Source organism: Cottoperca gobio, chromosome 8 (assembly GCF_900634415.1).
Source record: "Cottoperca gobio chromosome 8, fCotGob3.1, whole genome shotgun sequence".
NCBI classification, from domain to species: domain Eukaryota; kingdom Metazoa; phylum Chordata; class Actinopteri; order Perciformes; family Bovichtidae; genus Cottoperca; species Cottoperca gobio.
In genome coordinates, this window is record NC_041362.1 from 19,535,077 (window position 1) to 19,554,697 (window position 19,621).

The window sequence follows — 19,621 nt, forward strand, 5'->3', positions numbered from 1 at the left end:
TCACAATGTAAGCTAACGTTAGCAGCTCTGTACTACTACTTATTGAATTTGGGGTTTACACTCCACCAACCCCAGACCAAACTCTTTATCTACTGTTAGCATTATATTCATTAAAACATTTGACAAAATTCTTGTTTTAAAATGAGCCTCCTTAAAGTCAACCAGAGACAGCAACTCAAACAACTCATGGAGCTAACATTAGCTAAATTAGCTAGCTACATCTTATACAATCTTCTGGTACAGTTCAGCTACAGAAAATCATCAGTCACCGACTCAAAACTGATTATTTGATTGCTTCTGTCTGAAATCAAGGACCATTGTTTCAAAAAATGACTAAGAACTTTGAGTGCTGAATCTGCCACCACTATCATTGTAAACTGCAGATGTGCAAGATCTGTAAGAGCAGAAAGATTGATAGAAAGTAACTAAGTGGGACGGGGCATGTCAAGCACACAATTGATTTATCATTTAATCTACAAAATAATAATAGAACTAGAACAATCCTCAGAGAGCGCAGACCTCCACTGAGGCCATTCCCTATCTTGCAATGTTATCGAAAATGTTTTAATAATTTAATGCTACACCCTTCGACCATGTTTTCGGGCCAGTAGCTTTTTCATAAACCTGATGACAAACAGACAAACACAACCAAAAACATCACCTCCTTGGCAGAGGTAGTTACTAGTTTAGCCCCACAAAGGTCAAATGGATGTGCTTTTTAGTGGAGAAACCAAAACAACTAGTATAATGTGTCACCATAAGCAAAATCAGTTAGTTGTGAACACTATTTTTGATCAGAAGCACAATGACAAGCATTCAGCGGATTGTAAACTGGCGGACAGTCGGTGACAGCTGGAAACAGCCCAGCCTGGGATCAGCATCAGGCAAACCATAGCGTGTAGTACTTTGGCATTAGTGATGAATCCTCTTTTTGCGTTCCCCTTCTACAGCAAAATGAGCACACTATAGGATCAGATAAAGGAAGTCAGTGCCAGAGCTGCTTGTCAACACGCAGACCCAAATCTTCTTCTTTCATTACTGAAAGCTTTCTTGGCAGTATAATTACGAAAGCCAAGACACATTCATGAACACGTTTGACAAACATGCACACTGTGGAAAGGCTGCTTTGGAAGTGAGAACTGTGAGAGCTGATTTACAAAACAGTTTGTCTCCAAACACTGGGATGATAGACATTTGTCAACCCTCAAGTAATATCTTATAAACCCCTAAATCTTTAATTTCCCATATCCCATCTTTTGAAACGGACGTTATGCCCTTCATGGTGTCAGTCTGTGGAACTGTTTGTTTTGTCCTAACTTCCTCTGACAGACAGGCTGCAGTATGCCCAGCAACAGTATATGGTATGCTGGGCACGAGAGGGAAGTGTGTGTGTGTGTGTGTGTGTGTGTGTGTGTGTGTGTGTGTGTGTGTGTGTGTGTGTGTGTGTGTGTGTGTGTAGCCAGGAGAGTAGAACAACACGCCAGTGGACACTTTTGACTCATGCTGATGACCAAGAGGTGGACTGTACCATTGCATCTCCTCTTTCTATGTACACACACACACACACACGCACACGCACACGCACACGCACACGCACACACTGGATGACAAGTGTGGTGAAGGAGAGCACAGTAGGTTTTTGTATTTATTTGTACAACATGTTCACTGTGCATTCATAATGCCCACTGTTCTATTTTAAGGAAAGATGTGAAAAAAACGGTAATTAATGTAATACAAAATATGTAATACAAATACATAATTTAGCACTACCAAACAAAAGAGACGGATTGTGATGTTGTTTATGTTTGTAATATTCAATATTATCGTATATTGATGATTTTCGTGATTTCGTATTTCGTAATATCGTATCTCTTTATGAAATGATGTCGTCCAGTAAACGATTTCAAGCCAATTAATAACAGTTAAACAAAGTTAGCAATTTAAGTTTTTGTTTTACATATGTGAGCACATTTCTTTGCTTTAAACTTCTATTTCATTATTCTATATGTATAATATTATAAATATATATCTATATTTACAAGATTTTCATTTAAAAACGAGTCAGCTGGAGACAGTTTCCAGTTAACTCATGGAGCTAAAGTTAGCTTAATTAGCTAGCTAGCTACATCTGATCAAATCTACCAGTGACAGGCATAGCAACAGTAACCAAGGGGCTTTGCAAACAATCAATTCCTCAGAAACATTTCTGCTAATCAAAGTCATTCGAATGTGATTAATGATATTGCTCTTTAGTTGTTATTTAATATTGAAGATGAGGTCTTATCGGTGGATATTTTCTCTCCCTGTCCCTAAAATCCACTATTATATTGATTTGAAAGCAGAACTTGCAAAGAGCTCAGATTACAGAGATTCATTTATTCTTCTCTGTACAAACTGTACAGTTTGTACTCCTAAAAATAATCGGTCACAATCTTACTCTTAAGTGGCATCATTAAGGTGTTTTTTATTTTTAAACTAATTACTTAAAGAAGTAATGCACTAATCCATTCCCCATGTAGAAATTGAAATTTCATTCGTCAACATTCGATATTCGCAGCAGTATTGACCGAGCTCTCTCGGGTGTCGAGCCTCTTCCACAAATCAGCCAGTGGTCAGACTGTTTAAACAAAATCCTGCTGCTGTAGCTTGTCTGGGCACTGCAGTAGAAATGCACTGGCAGGTCAGCGCCTCCCTCCAGCTTCATATTTGTGCTTGTTTTTTCAACATAACTATTACAGGGAAAAAAGACTATAAGAGCTAGCAGTAAAACGTTTTACTGACGGAGTAAGGGTTTCCTCTGAAGTCACATTTCCATTGAGACAACACATTTCAAGGCTCTTAACCCCTGAGTGTCACTTCTGCTGTTCTTCACATCTAGCATACAAGCAAACTTGCTGTGTAATGCTGTTGGCACCTTGGATGACTGCATGACTCTGCATGACTCTGCATTATGATGTCACCAAAAGTTTGGTTTCTTACCACAGATTTTTACCTCTCAAATAATAAATGCTAGACAGACTGAGAGATAGACCCAGATGACCAGCCCTGGATTTAAAGTTAAATCACACCATTTAATGAATAACATGATACTGTCTAGAACATAGGGTCCCAGCCTGGGGGACGGATCTTTACTACCTCACGCCTCAAATGTAAGAATCTGAAAATCCCTGTGAACTGCTCACAACTCTTGAGCCCATGAGTGTTGGCTGCTTAATCTGAAAGGAATCGGTCAACATTTTGGCTCAATTTATTCACTTCCTGGCGTAGAGCTACAACCAAGAGCTTGTTAGTTTAGCACAAAGACTGGAAACAGAAGTGTTAAAGCGACAATTCGCCATTTTATAAGCGAGTGCCAGACTTTTTCTTGCCTCTACACAGTTGCCAGGCAACCATCGGAGACTGCAGAAAGTTACTGCTTACAGACAAGAAATACTTCAGCACCTAACCCTATGTTAAACGGCGATTACCTGTTTTTACACTGTGTTTTTTGTATGGATTAAAAAACAAGATATAATGTGTTAGTTAGTGAGCTTGAGAGGTGCTGGTTTCGTTTCCGTTGAACCGAGCAAGGCTAGCTGTTTCCCTTGTGTCAATTCGTTCTCACTCCCAACTCGACGCTTGGTTAGGACCCCTTGGCTTCACTTTACGACGTTGGGTACCCCTTTCAGCTTCATTTTTCAACGTGCAGGGTACCTTACGTGAATTTTATCGCTCTTTACACTTTGTCACATAACTTTCTCCTTTACTCCCATAATTAGTACGGGCATTAGAGGTCGATATGCATGTGACACAGTTTGAAGCAGGATTTGACGAGTTGAGACGCCCCGCTTGTTTCCAGTCTTTATGCTAGGCTAATTTGCTGCTGGCTGTAGCTGCATATTCAACGTACAGACATGAGAGTGATATCAATCTTGTCATCTAACTCTCTGCCACAAAGAAAGTGTATTTTCTAAAATGCCAAACTATTCCTTTAAGGAGTGGCAAGGCAAAACGGTTGGGAGCTATTAGTCTAGAGTAGTTGGTCTGAATGCAACCTTTGAAGTTCAAATGTTGTTTTATATGGTAAACATGTTGGGAAGGAACACTACTCTGAAATAGCAACATATCTCCATCTGTGATCTGTGATTACTAAATGTAGTAAAAACCTGCTTCCATCGGAAACCTAAATGTTATGATGCAGCAAATGCAATTGTTGGCTTTCCCTACCCTTGTCAGTTTTTAACCAGGAAGCTTCTTTGAAGACACAGCTCTACCCTGCCTGGCAAATGAAAGCACTGTTGTGCCTTGTACAGTAGGGCCTGTGATGAGTGACAGGCAACAGGGCAGGTGGACACACCATCCTCCCTTTATGTCGACAGGCTCTGCACAACCATTGAAATAAATATGCTCACATCCACCAGCCAACTGCGCTCTACTGCTCAACGCTGCAAACAGCGCTTATCAGAGCAACCACACTGCAGACTGGAGGCTCAAGCAGCAACGTTGAACGTCGCTGTTTTGATCAATATCATCAAGTACATGCTGACATGCTTGATACGGGCTGGTTGTACACGATGTGCCGCGCTGTTGTGAGCACTCACACAAAACGTCCAACACGTCATTTTAGATGCCTAGCTCGTAATAGCGTTTCACTGGCCGTCTTTCTTTATACGCAGCCGCGGCGGTTCAAGGGCAAGCAGAGCAGAGCCCAGGATTAATCAGCGATACTCCCAGAGAAGGCGGCGGTTATCTGCGTAAAAGGGGGTCGACGCTGGAGCTAATATGCAATTCTGGGCGATATAATTCCTCCGAGCACATGTCAGGGCTATAGTGCTGCAACATCATGTGAAATAAACAGCATTTGCTGTGGCGGTGACATTCAGGCGCTAAATATGCAATTTAAAGGGAGAGAACACTCGTTCGACATTTTACGCCACGTTTCTCCTTATTTCCAGGGAAAAAACACATATTGTTATAAGAATAAATAAAGCATATATCTGTATCTTACCCGGGCAGCCATCTTCACGGTTGCGGTAGATCAGGGATGCAGCTCGGGTCAATGATTGATAGAACAGCCGGGACAGTGAACTGAAAGGCTCGACAGCAGATGGGTTTATAAGCTGCAGCGCCCCTCGCTCTGATTGGCTGATGTAAGCGGAAGGGCTCCGATTAGCTCGCGTGCGGTTGAGGAGGATTCACTCGTCTTCGCTTCTCTCCGTGATCCTCTGCCGTGCAAAAACACTTACGTGGCAGATTGACAAAAGTGGGAGAACAGAGGGAATCATGTGGCTCACTGAGAAGCCTAAAGTGTCGGCAGTTGATGATGCACATTGGCACTGAACCTACTTGCAATTTGTGAAATATCTAATACCACTTATCTTTACCTGCTATTCGCTGTATGAATGTATAAAACGTCGTCTTTTATTTTGGTAGTTATCTGCTTCAGCACCCTGGACAGGGCCCCCGCTGAACGGACTGTCTCTCCAGGGGCTCCAAACTGTCACACACCAGGAATAAAATCCTGCTGCGGTGAAAATGAGAATACGCACCCAAATGGAATATACGGCAATGAAAGAGTTACAAACATCATGACAGCAAACTATCAATAGACAGATAAACACAGTAAGATCAATTAGATTTCAGCACCACCCACCAGGCTGACCTTGACCAAAGTCAGCACCATGGACAGCTACACAGTAAAGAGAAAATGTCCATTATGCTGTTCTGTGTTTCTGCCTTTATATTTATCAGTGTGAATCTTGTCACAATGTCAGTGTAGCAAATACTATTATAGGAGTCGACATCTCTGAGCTAAGATAAGCAAAGCTAAGCTACATCTTCATTATATCCACAACTACTGTACAGTGATGTTAGTTAGCTATAAAGCAGGCAAATAGGACAGTTAGCAGATACTCTTTACCATAACTGTAATACATGTATAACCAGCGTATATATAAGACAGCTAGCAAGTTATGATAGCAAGTTTTATAAACATTAGAATACTGTATGTATAATATACAAATGACTAAGTGTGGGCGCCAAAGACAGAAAATGTATACACAGAAATAACCGTTCCTTTGAATAAAAAAAATTGAGAAAATATATTTAAGTCTTAAGTTATGTTTACTATAGGTCAAATTAAAATGTTGTTGTATTTACTTAATTTTGTTTCTGGACAGCAACAAACTAACATACAATTGGTTTTTCACATTTAAATTAGATTTACTCACGTCCATAATTTTTAGAGAAGGTTTACCAAATCAATTTTCTACCTCATTTTGCCTTATATCCTACCTAATAAATGCATTCACATACACATTAATACACTCTAAACATACGTATATTCTTTGGAATAAATAAGGATTTAAAGAAAGATTCAGTTCACTAAAACTGTTTGTTAACTTCTGTCAACTTGTGTTCTTTAGTTTCCAAACTTATACGATGTGTGTGTTGATCTTTATCAGAACTCATCATATCATGTTGTTCAGAAACATTGTTATCTTATTTACATACTACCCAGAATGCATTGTATTTGGGTTCAAATGTTTTACATAATAATGATTTGTATTATGATCAAAATACAAATGTCAGACAATTATTAACAATGATATTTATATATTTATGTAAATACATTTTGGCTCAATTTATTAAATGTTTTTACTTTGAGACTTTCATATCAGTTAAGAAAAAAATATGTGTTGACGGAAACATTTTTGTTTGATTCACTAATGTAGAATTTAAATTATACAGATACATTTAAATAGTTTTTTCTTTCTTACGATGTGTTCCCTTGCATTGCCGTACAGTAAAAAGAAGTAGAATCATGTTTTCAGTTTATATCCCCTTAATTATTTTTAATATTTAATAATTATAATTATTTGATATAATATCATCACCGCAAATGTTTTTAAATAAATACTGTGATATACATGTTTAGGTCATATCCCTGACCCCTGCTTGTCAAACCTGCTTAACTTAAGTTTTGAAATCACTGACTTTGCACTTTGTTCAGTCACCAGTGGGGGGAGCTCAACTGCTAAAAGCTACTCATTCAGTCAGTGACAATGAGGATTGAGAATGGGAATCCCCCATGGGTTAGGGCAGGCCTATTCAATTAGCGGCCCGCAGGTCGGATATGGCCCTTCTGAACTTTTTTCTGGCCCGCAAGAGGTTGCCTGCAAATCGGGCTGGCATATATAGCATACATAAAACTAAAGCCTGATTCACACCAAATGCAGAGAAAACGCAGGTGTTTCCATCCCACTCTGCAGCGACGTCCGGAACAAAACGCACTCTGTCCGACCTGCCATCGGCTCAGTCAAGCTCACGCTGCACACTGGGTTGGCGGGCCACAGAGAGTCCCTTACTTTAGCTCGGCAAGCTAACAACACGCTTAAATATGTCTCTCCAAGCCAAAGAAACCTAGAGTTGATTCTGAAAATCGTCACTTCCAGAGTGAATGGACGGACACATATTTATTTACTTTGCCAGCCCAACAAGTAATAAACTTGTGTGTTTATCGTGCAACGAATGTATTTCCGTGATGAAAAAATACAACGTGAAGAGGCACTACAAGTCAAGTCACGGCTCGTTTTCTGCCAGATGTCCCGTGGGCTCAGAGGAACGGAGAAGGAAAGTACCGGGACCGTTAGCATCATTTAACGGAGTCAAGTGGCTTTTGGTCGCTTTTGCACGGAACAAGAGGGAGCCACGATAGCAGCCCTGCTTTGTGTTAGTCCTCTCCTCTCCTCCGCTGTGTCTGACTGACTGAGCCCCGCGAAGCACAGGACAGAATGTGAACGCACAAAGTAACGCAGTAAACGTGCACATAAACAAGATACATATCATTTAATAAAAGAGCACCTGTTCAATGTGAAAACTGAGTTCTGAATATAAAAAAACCCCTCAAAAGTGTAATTTCTCTCACTGACTCTGAAACTGAAACTCAAACAGGCTCAACATGACAGAAGTCTGATATGTTTGTTAGTTCTATAGGAGTACATCACCTCACTTAATGTGATGCATTCTTAGTGTAAATGCAAAGACACATCTGCTTTATGATTCAAATAAGCCTACTTACTGTTAAATTGTAAACATGTATAAGATATGTATGTTATTGTGAGTCTGATGCTACTGTTTTACTATGTTCTATTTGCATTTAGTATTTCATTTTATGGATATGGACTTGTTTTCAAAGCACCTTATGTATGATTGGAAGTGTTGAGGATATTATAAACAGGGCTACTTACTGGTAATGTGGTGAATACTGTTTTATTATATTCATCTTTCTTTCTACATTAGTGGACATGGACCTGTTGGGAAACAACTCTTGTCTCCTTGGTTTTCAAGATGCAACATTTTGCACTTGTGTGAAGCCTTGTAGCCATAGCTTTCCTACTGTTCTGAATGGACTGGTTGCTTTCTGTAATGAATTAAGGTGATACAAATAAAGTGAAACAAGGGGATGCACGTGACTAGTTCATTTCATGTATTAGTAACTATTAACACTACTGTAAGTAAGAGTTATTTGTAGTGATTCATTGACAAAGTATTGTGTGGCCCACAAACCCTGAGTGATTTTCCTATTCGGCCCACTTGCTAATGAAGTTGAATAGCCCTGAGTTAGGGTTTAGGATGCCACCATGTTCTGCTACATCCAAATTGTTGAATCCAGGCAGGGACTTGTGTTGCATTTTCTCTCTATTGAACATTGAATTGACACTACTAGCTCGCCCCAAAGTTGAGTAAACTCAAAAAGACTTGGTTGCCTTAATTCTTTGAGTTTGAGTCAATCACAGTTTCTATCTTTGCCTAAATCATTTCAGAAGATGTTTACATCAAGACTGTTGTGACTCAACCTAAAGCTCTTGCAGTGCTTGGTAATGAAATTTCAGCACCCCAGCTAGAATTATATCCATTGTTGATTGGCTCTCTTGGTACATAGTTAGCTAAATCCTCAGCCAGTAATAAGTGCACTGCTTATAACGGGACTTCTTCCTGGATGGGACCTCTCAAAACTTCTTCAATAACACTTCCACTCTCCAGCTGCCCACCTTCAGCTGTTGTGGATCACTTCAACAACTCAGTGCTGCCTTGCTGTGGTCAGACTAAGAACTGTCTCTAACATCTACCTTACTATAAGATCACATGACTTGAAAATAAAATAAAACACCATGCTTGTAAAGGTTTTTATATAAAGTACCTGTAACAGTTGATCAAATTCTTATTTCTCACATACATATCCATACATCCACAGACTGCAGCATCAGAACTCTAGTAACACTAGTAGCCTTGACTTTTGTTCAACAAAGATTCTTGTTTACACAACATGATTCACAAATGAAAAGGAAGAAAACCATAATAACATCATCATTATAATAAGCTTCATATGTTACACGATAGTTTTTGTCTTGTACGGGTTGCAAGATAAAATATGGCACATAGTTATGAATTGATCAATGATGAGAGCATGTAGAGGACAGAGTGTAGTCAACCCATACTTCTCTCTCTACTTCAAGAAAAAGGTTCATTCAGAGGACAAGTTTCCTTTCCTCGCATTCTGTCCTTGACTCTTTTTTGTTGTCCCTGCACAGCTGGAAGGACCGGAGCAGGTGGAAGCAAAAATAGTTAAAAATCTCAGGGGATTTCTGCTCATCAGTTCGTTTGTCTCACAGAGAAATACATCATCTCTCCTCTTGTGTGTCAAAAGCTGTCATCTCACATCCACATGGTATTGAATAATCAAAATGTAACACTCTGAGTGTGGGTGGGTGTGTTTTGTACCAAGGTAAGGGTATCAAATTTTATTTCAATAGAAATAGTACAATTGACCGTTCGCTAAATCCCTTTTCAAGAGTTTGGAGGGTGGTGTCTTTTTAGGCTATCCAAAACAAAAACCACAAGAGCAATAGTGTCAGGAGCATGGGAGGCTAACTAGCTTACCAGCTACAGTAGTAACCCAGCTTTACTTAGGTTTCTAATGTTACCTAAGTTAAGTACATTATGCTCATAAAATAAGAAAAGATGATGGCTTGGGTTAAAGTAAGTTGGTCTGTTGCGTAGCTTAAGCTACGTACATAAGACGTTATGTGCGTTACGTATGTAAGTTAAAATAAGTCCGTTTTACAAGGTTGGTTTTACACCGGACACAAACATCCAGCAGTCTCCTGGGTAAAAGTCCTGTGTTCGGTTTTTTTCACTCTACGTGACCTCCTCTTTTACTTCCTATACTGCCATGGCTGTATTGTGAGCCCTTCATGGTACGTAGATTCACATAGGGCCACTGAACAGGCTGCTGTATTTGACCAGTTGGGAGTGAGAACGTACTGCGAGAGCATATTTAGGAGGTCTTTTATATCAGTTTAAAATGAGTCATGTAGGAACAATAAAAAGTGAACCGTAAACAAACTCATTGAGCTAACATTAGCTTAATTAGCTAGCTACATCTGATACAAGTCTGCAAGCGTCTTTTCAGAAAATTGGCCATTAGAAAGTAGACGATGAAAAACACATCTTTTGTTTACCTCTGTCCTAAATTGAGGACCCAAAGTTTCAGTCACCATCAATCTGCCTCCATTATTATTACAAACAGAAAGACAGGTGTGGCAACAGTAACTAACGGTGGCAGGGCTAAGTGAACGGTCAATCAAACTTTTACCACAAAGAATCCAGGTAACAGTTCTTGATTTCTACATGCAACATTCCTCTACTAATTCTGGGTGATATTCAAATCATTGTATTGCAGAAAAACAGACATTCTTGTTCATCACTGTGACTTTCAGTTAACCAAATGTCTCGCGGTCATGTAATTCCCACCGAATCTACTACGTGCAGTTTGTATCTTTAAGTACAAGAAATGAAGAAAAAGATTGTTCACAGTCACCAAACACAGGAATGCTACTTGTGTACTGTTCAAGCCGTTAGAATCAGCTAGGAGGAAGGACATGTAAACTAACTTGTTTGCCATGGATTCATTCTTCATGTGCATATTTGTCTCATGAGGTCTGACTCAGCATCAAGGCTACATTATCTGTACAGCATGGTACTTACTGCAGCCAGTCGGTTATCATCTAAACACAAAACTCAGTTAAAACATCATCGTGGACACACCCGGTCTGGAAACAAGCATGACATTCTGTTTTGTTGACACACTTTTACAATTTTATGTAAAAAGGAGCTGTTTTGACTCCTATCAGAGAGTAGGCCAAATATAATTTTTCATAAATTATAAATCACTAACAGAATGCTGAATGCTCCAGCTTTGGATGACTCCAATTGTGTCTTACATTTGTGCAAAAAATTAACTGTGTGTGAAAATCACAAGCTTTCCATTTTGGCTCCACGTCCTTGCCTTTTAAACAAAGTCCTTCTATTCTGGTCTACATCTCTGGTATAAGACGTAGCAATATTGTGGAAAAATATTATTGATGAGTCCTTCATAGTCTTTCTTGTTCAGCAGTCAGAGACTTTGAGTTGGCTCATGTGTCTTTGAGTGAAATCATTAGTCTTTAGAACGATATGGCACAACGTCTCTGTCCTCTTTGAGAAGGCAGAGCTTTTCTAAAATGAAGAAAGTGTTTAGGCTTCAGTTAGACTTAGTGATGTGACATCATCAAGGCAAGGAATCTCTTGAGGCACTCAGTCGAAGTTCAATTGTATAATGTCTTCTGTGGCTTTGGGGAGAGCTTTCCAAAGTTTGAAAAAATAATCCTGATGATGTCACCAGGGTCATCTCTGTTTGGGCTTGTGACTTCAAAAATGTTTGCTGAAGCCTTGCTTTGTAAGCCTGTGCTACAAACTGGAGGTGTGGGGTCTGAAAGAATGTATTATGGGAAATGTAGGATCAACTATTTTTGGAGCTTTACCCATACAAGGGGTTCAAAGTATAAGTCTTGGTATCTGCTGTTTCAATTTTAACCATTCTTTTTAAAATATTTTGAAGCCCCCAACTTTATTAAACTGCAACACTGAATTGCTGTAGTACCCCTTAAACTCCTGTATCAAATGTTATCAGGCCAGTAAATGGCTATTTTCAGTTGTTAGCACTACCATTATAATGCTTCAGGTGTTATATTAGTGGTTAACATTGTAAATTGAATCAAAGCTAATTGGTTAGGTTAAGGAAAAGGTCAGGGTTAAAATACAGGTATGTTTATTACATAATTTGACTTTAAGGTAGTTAAGTATATTACGTAACTTTTAAAAAAGACAACGTGTTGACTTTTGGTTTCACGTGGGACATGGACAGCGGTCGTCCTGGGTGAAAGTCTTGTTTTATTTGACCCATCCATCCAACCCAACCTCCTCCCTACGTGGATCTTTTCGCTGTTTATACTACGTCACCTCACTCCTTCCTTTGCTCACGTCATAATTACTACAGCCAATAGAGGTCGCAGCCTAATAATTTTGAACCGGATGAAGATATATGATAACCTACCGAGCCAATTATGAGGTAAAGCAAATACCACTTCAAATTTCAGCTCCTGATGACAACTGATAATGGCCATTTAATGGACTGATAATATTCAAAGCTGGTGTCTTAAATATCCACTTAATAAACTGATTGACACTTGCATGGATTTTGGAGATCTGCCCACCTAGGCTATTACTGGCTTCAGAAAGGAGGAATCATTTAATCTTGGAGGGGTCTTTTAGGACCCTAAGGTCCATGCTTGGACTCGCCTTTATCGATGCATGTGCAGCATCGACAAAGATAAAACTTTCACACATTTCCTTCATTAGAGGTCAAGTCGCCTGGAAGTCACACCACTGAGTCTAGCTTTCAGCAGTTCAGCATGACGACCTCTCAGTAATATCAGGTGCGGTGTGCCCAACATAAAGCAGCATGCTAGGAAACCTATAGAAGCACACATGCATGTCAAACAACTTGATAAATAACTAAGCCATCAGGTCAACAGACCAGAGAGTCTCTAAATAAGGGACGACTGGATTGGACCGGTTCAGACCGGACTGGAGCAGGTGGACAGAGAGAGATTGTGTGTTTTAGTTAGTCCGGGTAACTGTGGAGCGTAACGAGCAGAGGAAAAAGGAGAGAGGAGGGGGAGACGACACTTCAAACAGCAGAGGAGGTCCCTCGAGCTGAGTGGTGACAGCAACATCAAAGCATTGTTTTGGAAGAAAAGTCACATCTACACTTGTAGCGTCTGCCCAAACACATCTGGAATATGGTCACATTTTCTTTCATTCTGACGCGTGTAGCCGTTGGTTGAGACAGATCATATCATCTACTCTCTGAATATGTCCTCCATGACCCAGTTCCACCGATCATTCATACAATATGAAGTTTACAAGATGAGCGCAGTGTTTTACAACAGAAATCTTTCTTCCTTTCTTTCAGTACATTTCCCTGTGGTCACTCAGGACAGCACCAATATGGACTGCAGGACAAAGTGCAGGGGAACAGGAAGAAATAAAATAATTCCCCACATATAATGTGCCCTGGAGGGGTCAGTATTGCATTTTCCCATATTTGTGTCAATGTGAATAGCTTATAGAAGGGCTTGTTTAATGATTACTAAACTGTGCCCAAGGGATTAGCATTTCATACTCTTAAAAAAAATGTTATCTCCCAATTCATAGCAGATTTTACTGGATAAACAAATGTTCCCTTGAGAGCACATTACTTTAAGTAAAATGTGGATTAATTAATCCACTACAGTACAGTTAAATTTCACAGTCCGACAAGGTTGGACTAGTGTTGTGGTTGATTCTAGCTCATCCATGTTGTGGTATTATTTAATGCTCTTAAAGTCTCAACAGTGAACCTCGCAGCCAGTGTTGGTGAGTGCAATAAGCTTGACCAGGACGATAAGAATAAGGTAAAGTGGAGTTGGCAATAAGCAGGTGGTCATGTGCAAGGACATAATGAAGTGACCTCATGCAAGGTGGTTCTGGATTTTCATTCCTGTGACATTTCTCTATAGTGGAAATGCCTGGATGCTATCACACAATATCATCGTATCAATATACTGTATCTTTATATTTATAATATTCACCCTTAATTAGTAAACTATGTTGTCTGGCGTCTAAACCCATTTATCAAAATACCACAAAATACTTTAATAGGAATATCAGATTGCATTTCTTATCTCATTTAAAAAAGGTTCAGGCCTGACTGATGTATGTCTGAGCCCGAGGCTAAAGATAAAAATGACAGATATTTCTTTCTCGCAGCCTGTTAATGTCAAATCACTAACCCTGCTGGCCACGCATTTAATAAAACATCCATCTGTGTTGTCAGTTGATCATATCTCTGCCTTAAAGCTTGTTATAGTCACATCCTGTGCCGAGGGATCCAGGCGTTAGATATCAACAAGTAGCCTGTCAGTCTTGAGAATATAATCAGATCCAATCCAATATTGTGGCTTATGATATTGTGACCACACAGCAGCCCTGATTTGATCTGCTTTGTTGAGGTAAAAGTGCCCTGCAGGCCAATTTCTGCCTTCAGGCGAGACACAGACCAGATACTGCCTCTGTCTGTTAGTGTCTAGGTGCCTCAAATGATTTAAACGTTGTGTTTGATCCCAGGAGCTCTTAGTTCTGGGTTACAAACAGGAAATGTGGTTAATGATAAACTAGTAGAGATGCCAGACAACAGTACTGCTTCAAGGTATCGCTACACTGCATTACATTAGTCCACCCGTCCTCAACCTATTAGCTCCACCCATCCTTCCTTCCACCCTCCCAGCTCCCTCTTATCGGTCAAGGCCTATGAGGAGTTTGGTCTTCTCTGCCTCTTTCTTGCTCTCGTTCTTCAGGTCAGCAAACACCTGGGTAAAGTAGTGGGGGTCGGTGTTGATCTGGAGCATCTTGCCGCTCATGCGGTTGATGATCGCCAGGCAGCGGTCCCAGAAGGCTTCCTTCTCAGCCTCGACCAAGAAGGGCTTCAGCGGGTAGGAGATCTCGTTGCCCATGTAGGAGTAGGACAGGTAGAGGCAGGTGAGCAGTGAGGCCTGCAGCTCGCGCTCTGAGGCCACCTCGGATGACACAACATCACGGCACAGCATGTAGAGGAAGACCACGTTGGCCGGAGTGATGAAGCCCTGATCCTGCCAGCCCTGTAGGAGGAGGGAGCGGTCGACGCTACGCAGCCACAGCACCGGATCTGTCGGGGATAAACGCTTCAGTCTGTAGCACCGACGGCACAGGAACTCTCCCAGGCTGCGCATCAGTTCGCTGGTGGAGGCCTGGGTCGGAGGTAGACAAGGAGAGAGGGAAAAGAGGATGCTAAAGATGATAGAATGCTTTCAAAATACACATTGAGACACAATTTCTGATCCTAAATAAGAAACGGTTAGGGTTAGGATTACCTGGACAATGACACGTTTTGGTGTGCCGGTTGCAGTAGATGGCTGGATCCCCGAACCTATGTGGGAATTCTTTTTGGCAGCAACAGTCGCTACGTTAGCCAAGGTCTTGGAGATGGGCAGGTGGGAGGAGGTAGTGGTGGTAGTGGCCGAGGGGTCCTGGCTTGAGGAGTAAGATGAAAGGTTGGCACAGGACTGAGACTTCTTCAGCTTCATGCTGTTGGAGGCAGAGTTGGTCGTGGCAGTGGCGTGGCCATCCGGAGAGTTCCCTTTCCCACCGTCCCCGCCGTCTGCCTGCAACTTCTTGGAGCCCTTCCTCTTCGCCGATACAGCCACAATGCGTTTCCATGGCAACACACTGATGATGGAGGGGCGTTTGAGGGACTTTCCGGCTGCTGCGGCAGCATCCTTGGCATTTTTGCTGTTCTGGACTGCGGTGTAGTGGCCTACTGTTGCCGGGCCGTCCTCAAACAGTGCTGCCTTGCGATAGCTGGGAGACAGAGATAGCACCGTCCCCATGATGTCTGCTCAAAGGGTTAGCAGTGGGACAAAGTGGTCGAGTGGTCTAGACAAAGAGCTTTGAGAGGATCAAAGTGTCTCACTTCTGGAGGACCTGTAAGTAGAGAACAGGAAGGAGTGGCGATGTTCTCAATTAGTTACATTACATGTAAGCAATTCTAAATGAAGCCATCAACAACAAACACTTCTTAATTAATGACCAGATTATTGAAGTTCATTAAAGATGACATTTTAAATGGAAAAATAAATCTTAACTCAAGGTCAATTTATTAGCCTTTTCTGGGCTTTCAAGTGCATCTCATGGTCTTCCTCAGCCGATGGAGTTTAATCCGGTTTTATGAAGATAACTACATACTGTCATGGTACTGTCACTGTGGCTCAGCTACCATGACAACTGTACAATCTAAAGGGGAAGAGGGTGATATGCAGTTGAAAACTCTAGAAAAATGTAGTACATTGAGTTATGATTTTTCTTTTTCTGAGGCCAATAATGAACATTCACACTGGGGTCTTTGTGTGTTTTTGTGAGGAAAGAAAACTAAATTAGGGTCCTCACACACTTTTTTCCTGAGCTTTTGAGCAAATCTCATCGTCTTCCTCAGAAGATGGAGACCTTGAAATGTTGCCAAATCAAAAAGCTCTGGGAGTGAGTCAGAAGGACATCTTTCCAGATTTACAAGGTAATTGAATTTTACAAAAATACAAATATTCATAAAGACAATATTGTGCGTAAATATTATGTTGTATCTCTCATCTTGACTGAAAGCTACATCATTCGATGGCATTCCTTCACAGGAGTAATGTACAGCTCACACCACAAGTGTAATAAATGCTCAACATCCATAAATGTAATTCCCATTCAGTCTTCTGTTTATTATCTAATCAAAGACAACCAGCATGCCTCTGTTGTTTAGCAGAAGCGACCTCAGCAACCATAAATGTAATTCCCATTCAGTTTTTAATCTCCAGTCAAGCCTCAGTGTGAATAAACATCATTGCTGACATTTCTCTACATAAAGCATATTGCACATCACATCAGCGTAACACGGGCCTGCAGCCGCTCCAGTCTTCATCAGTATTATATAAGAACCAAGAGAAGGCCACAGAGGCACGAGAAAGAAATGTGCGCAAGCATCCATCTTAGCTTCAAAATGGAAGCCTTGCAAACAGCCCAACACGGCAGCTTCAGAAACATCAGCTGATAGGCCTGTGCTTTCACACACCTTCAGCCTAAACATCACACATGTGATGCTATTGTCTTTAATGTGTGTATGATCCATTTTGGAGCATCAGGAATGATCTAAATATGAATATAAATACAGCGGCCACACACCTGTGCAATAAGTGGTTTTGTCTATATTGTTGGCTTTTGAGCTTTTTTGGGGGGGGGCTTCTCATGTTTTTTGAATTGCAGAGCTGAAAAAATGGCATAAAAATGATCTTTTCCTACCTTCTAATTAATCGACTCTTCTTGTGAGATCCATCACACCTTGACCTCCTTGCTGCTGGGCAAATGCGGTCAAAAGGTGCTCTCTGTTGGGTTTCTACACCACCAACACAAGCTGTGCACGGTCCAGGGCGTGAAAACGGCTCGGTTCCTTATTATCTATACAAGCACCAGCGTTACAGGACGACAGGGTTTGTCTCCCGGTGGGCTGCTGCCTTTTTTCAAATCTTCATTTATAAAAAGTCCCTCGCTCGTCGACGGGAATACAGAAGCGAAGCAAATGGTAAATGTGCTTCACTCCTTCTCTCGCAGCGAGTAGGAAGATGTCTTCCATTGAGAACCGAAAACCTACTCGGTCACGGCTATTAGTGCCCCGCTACGATGCTCGCAGCTCCGACAAACCTCCTTCAGACATCAATAAAAACAGCACATATCGCTCTGAAAAACCTCAATCAACACAAAGATGGAGAAGACCAAGAGAGCTAACGAGAAAAAAATGGCCACTATGAATTCCAGAAATAGACAGCAGCTTATACCCTCAGCTATGTAAAGCTGCCAGAGAGAGAGAGGGGAGGAGAGGGAGAGGGAGACCCGCTGCTTTGATGCGGGCATCTGCAGTTATTCGGGTTGGATGTGGGAGAGAAACGGCGCCTTCTCATTGGCTGCTGGCGGGATGCTGCCGCCATTGCTGCTCGTCGCTGTAGCTGCCGCGCCGCTGAAGCCATTGGCCGCCGTCGGGCTGCAGCCTATCGGAGAGTTCGCTGTCCGAGGTGCTGAACCAGCCGAGCAGATGTGTCAAAGCTGCTGCATGTGGTTGAGGGGGAGGAGGAGGAGGAGGAGGAGGAGGAGGGTGAGGAGGCTGGCTGCTGAAGATGAACACGGAGGATTTTTATGAATCACTTCGAGTAGGCCGAGACACTGTGGGTGCTGAATCTGCCCGCAGACTAATGTGGTCATGATCTGCTTTATTGCGGAATGTCTCTCTCATTATTATATCTAATTTTATTATAGTTTTTACAATAAATTAGCCAGTAGTGGAAATAAACTGAATACATTAAGTCAAGCACGATTAGGAGGTAGAGCCTATATAGTTATATTAGGATTTCTACTTGCTATAAGTATTAGTATATAGTATATATATATATATATATATATATATATATATATATATATATATATATATATATATATATATATATATATATATATATATACATATATATATATATATATATATATATATATATATAAATATAAAGTATACTTAATATTGTACTGTTTACTCCATTACATTTTTTGACAGGTATAGTTACTCTGAATATTAATATGTTTTACAGAAAACAGCTACTAGTGAAGAAAGGGTGCTGCACTGGGTCAAGAAAAAGGTAATTCAATCAAATTAAATCAAAAACAATGTTTTGCCACTACAGGACTGTCTCAGAAAATTAGAATATTGTGATAAAGTTCTTTATTTTCTGTAATGCAATTAAAAAAACAAAAATGTCATGCATTCTGGATTCATTACAAATCAACTGAAATATTGCAAGCCTTTTATTATTTTAATATTGCTGATTATGGCATACAGCTTAAGAAAACTCAAATATCCTATCTCTAAATATTAGAATATCATGAAAAAGTATACTAGTAGGGTGTTCAACGAATCACTTGAATCGTCTAATTAACTCGAAACACCTGCAAGGGTTTCCTGAGCCTTGAAAAACACTCAGCTTGGTTCAGTAAACTAAATCACAAGTATGGGGAAGACTGCTGATCTGACTGCTGTCCAGAGGACCATCATTGACACCCTCCATCAGGAGGGTAAGACACAAAAAGAAATTTCTCAAAGAGCAAGCTGTGCACAGAGTGCAGTTTCAAAGCACATCCACAAAAAGTCTGTTGGAAGGGGGAAATGTGGCAGGAAACGCTGCACAACCAAGAGAGATGACCGCAGCCTTAACAGCATTGTGAAGAAGAGTCGCTTCCAGAATTTGGGGGAGCTTCAAAGACAGTGGACTGAAGCTGGAGTCCAGGTATCAAAAGCCACTGTTCACAGACGTGTCCGGGAAATGGGCTACAATAGCCGTATTCCCATGGTCAAGCCACTTCTGAACTCAAGACAACGGAAGAAGCGTCTGACTTGGGCTATGGAAAAGAAGCACTGGACAGTTGCAGAGTGGTCCAAAGTCCTCTTTTCAGACGAAAGCAAGTTTTGTATTTCATTTGGAAGTCAAGGCGCCAGAGTCTGGAGAAAGGCTGGAGAGGAGCAAAATCCAAGTTGCTTGAAATCCAGTGTGAAGTTCCCACAGTCAGCGATGGTTTGGGGAGCCATGTCAGCTGCTGGTGTTGG

General features: G+C 40.9%; 2 protein-coding genes across 5 annotated transcripts in view; both read right to left on the bottom strand.

The window, feature by feature from the left end:
• The window catches only part of LOC115012653 (vesicle-fusing ATPase), a 49,138-nt gene extending 44,005 nt beyond the window's left edge, over positions 1-5,133 (bottom strand). For 2 of the 4 annotated variants that reach the window (XM_029438370.1, XM_029438373.1), the window contains exon 1: positions 4,988-5,068. In XM_029438370.1, coding sequence (XP_029294230.1) covers positions 4,988-4,999 — 12 coding nt within the window. In that variant the 5' untranslated portion in view covers positions 5,000-5,068. Of the gene's footprint in view, positions 1-4,987 lie in introns of all 4 variants that reach the window. The other 2 variants (XM_029438372.1, XM_029438371.1) reach the window with 2 other exon arrangements.
• Positions 5,134-9,153: 4,020 nt separating this feature from the next.
• On the bottom strand, positions 9,154-17,804 carry LOC115012622 (cyclin-dependent kinase 5 activator 1-like). The gene is made up of 3 exons (XM_029438321.1): positions 17,278-17,804; positions 15,312-15,921; positions 9,154-15,188 (listed from the first exon to the last, which is right to left on the bottom strand). The coding sequence occupies exons 2-3, from the start codon at positions 15,825-15,827 to the stop codon at positions 14,697-14,699; spliced, it is 1,008 nt and encodes a 335-aa protein (XP_029294181.1). The 5' UTR covers positions 15,828-15,921; positions 17,278-17,804; the 3' UTR covers positions 9,154-14,696.
• Positions 17,805-19,621: the final 1,817 nt, after the last annotated feature.

Excerpts from the sequence above, each read along its gene's own strand:
- LOC115012622 (XM_029438321.1), bottom strand. The coding sequence starts at position 15,827 with ATGGGGACGGTGCTATCTCTGTCTCCCAGCTATCGCAAGGCAGCACTG. Across the intron at positions 15,189-15,311 it reads CAAAACGTGTCATTGTCCAG|GCCTCCACCAGCGAACTGAT; the intron begins GTAATCCTAACC and ends CCTCCGACCCAG.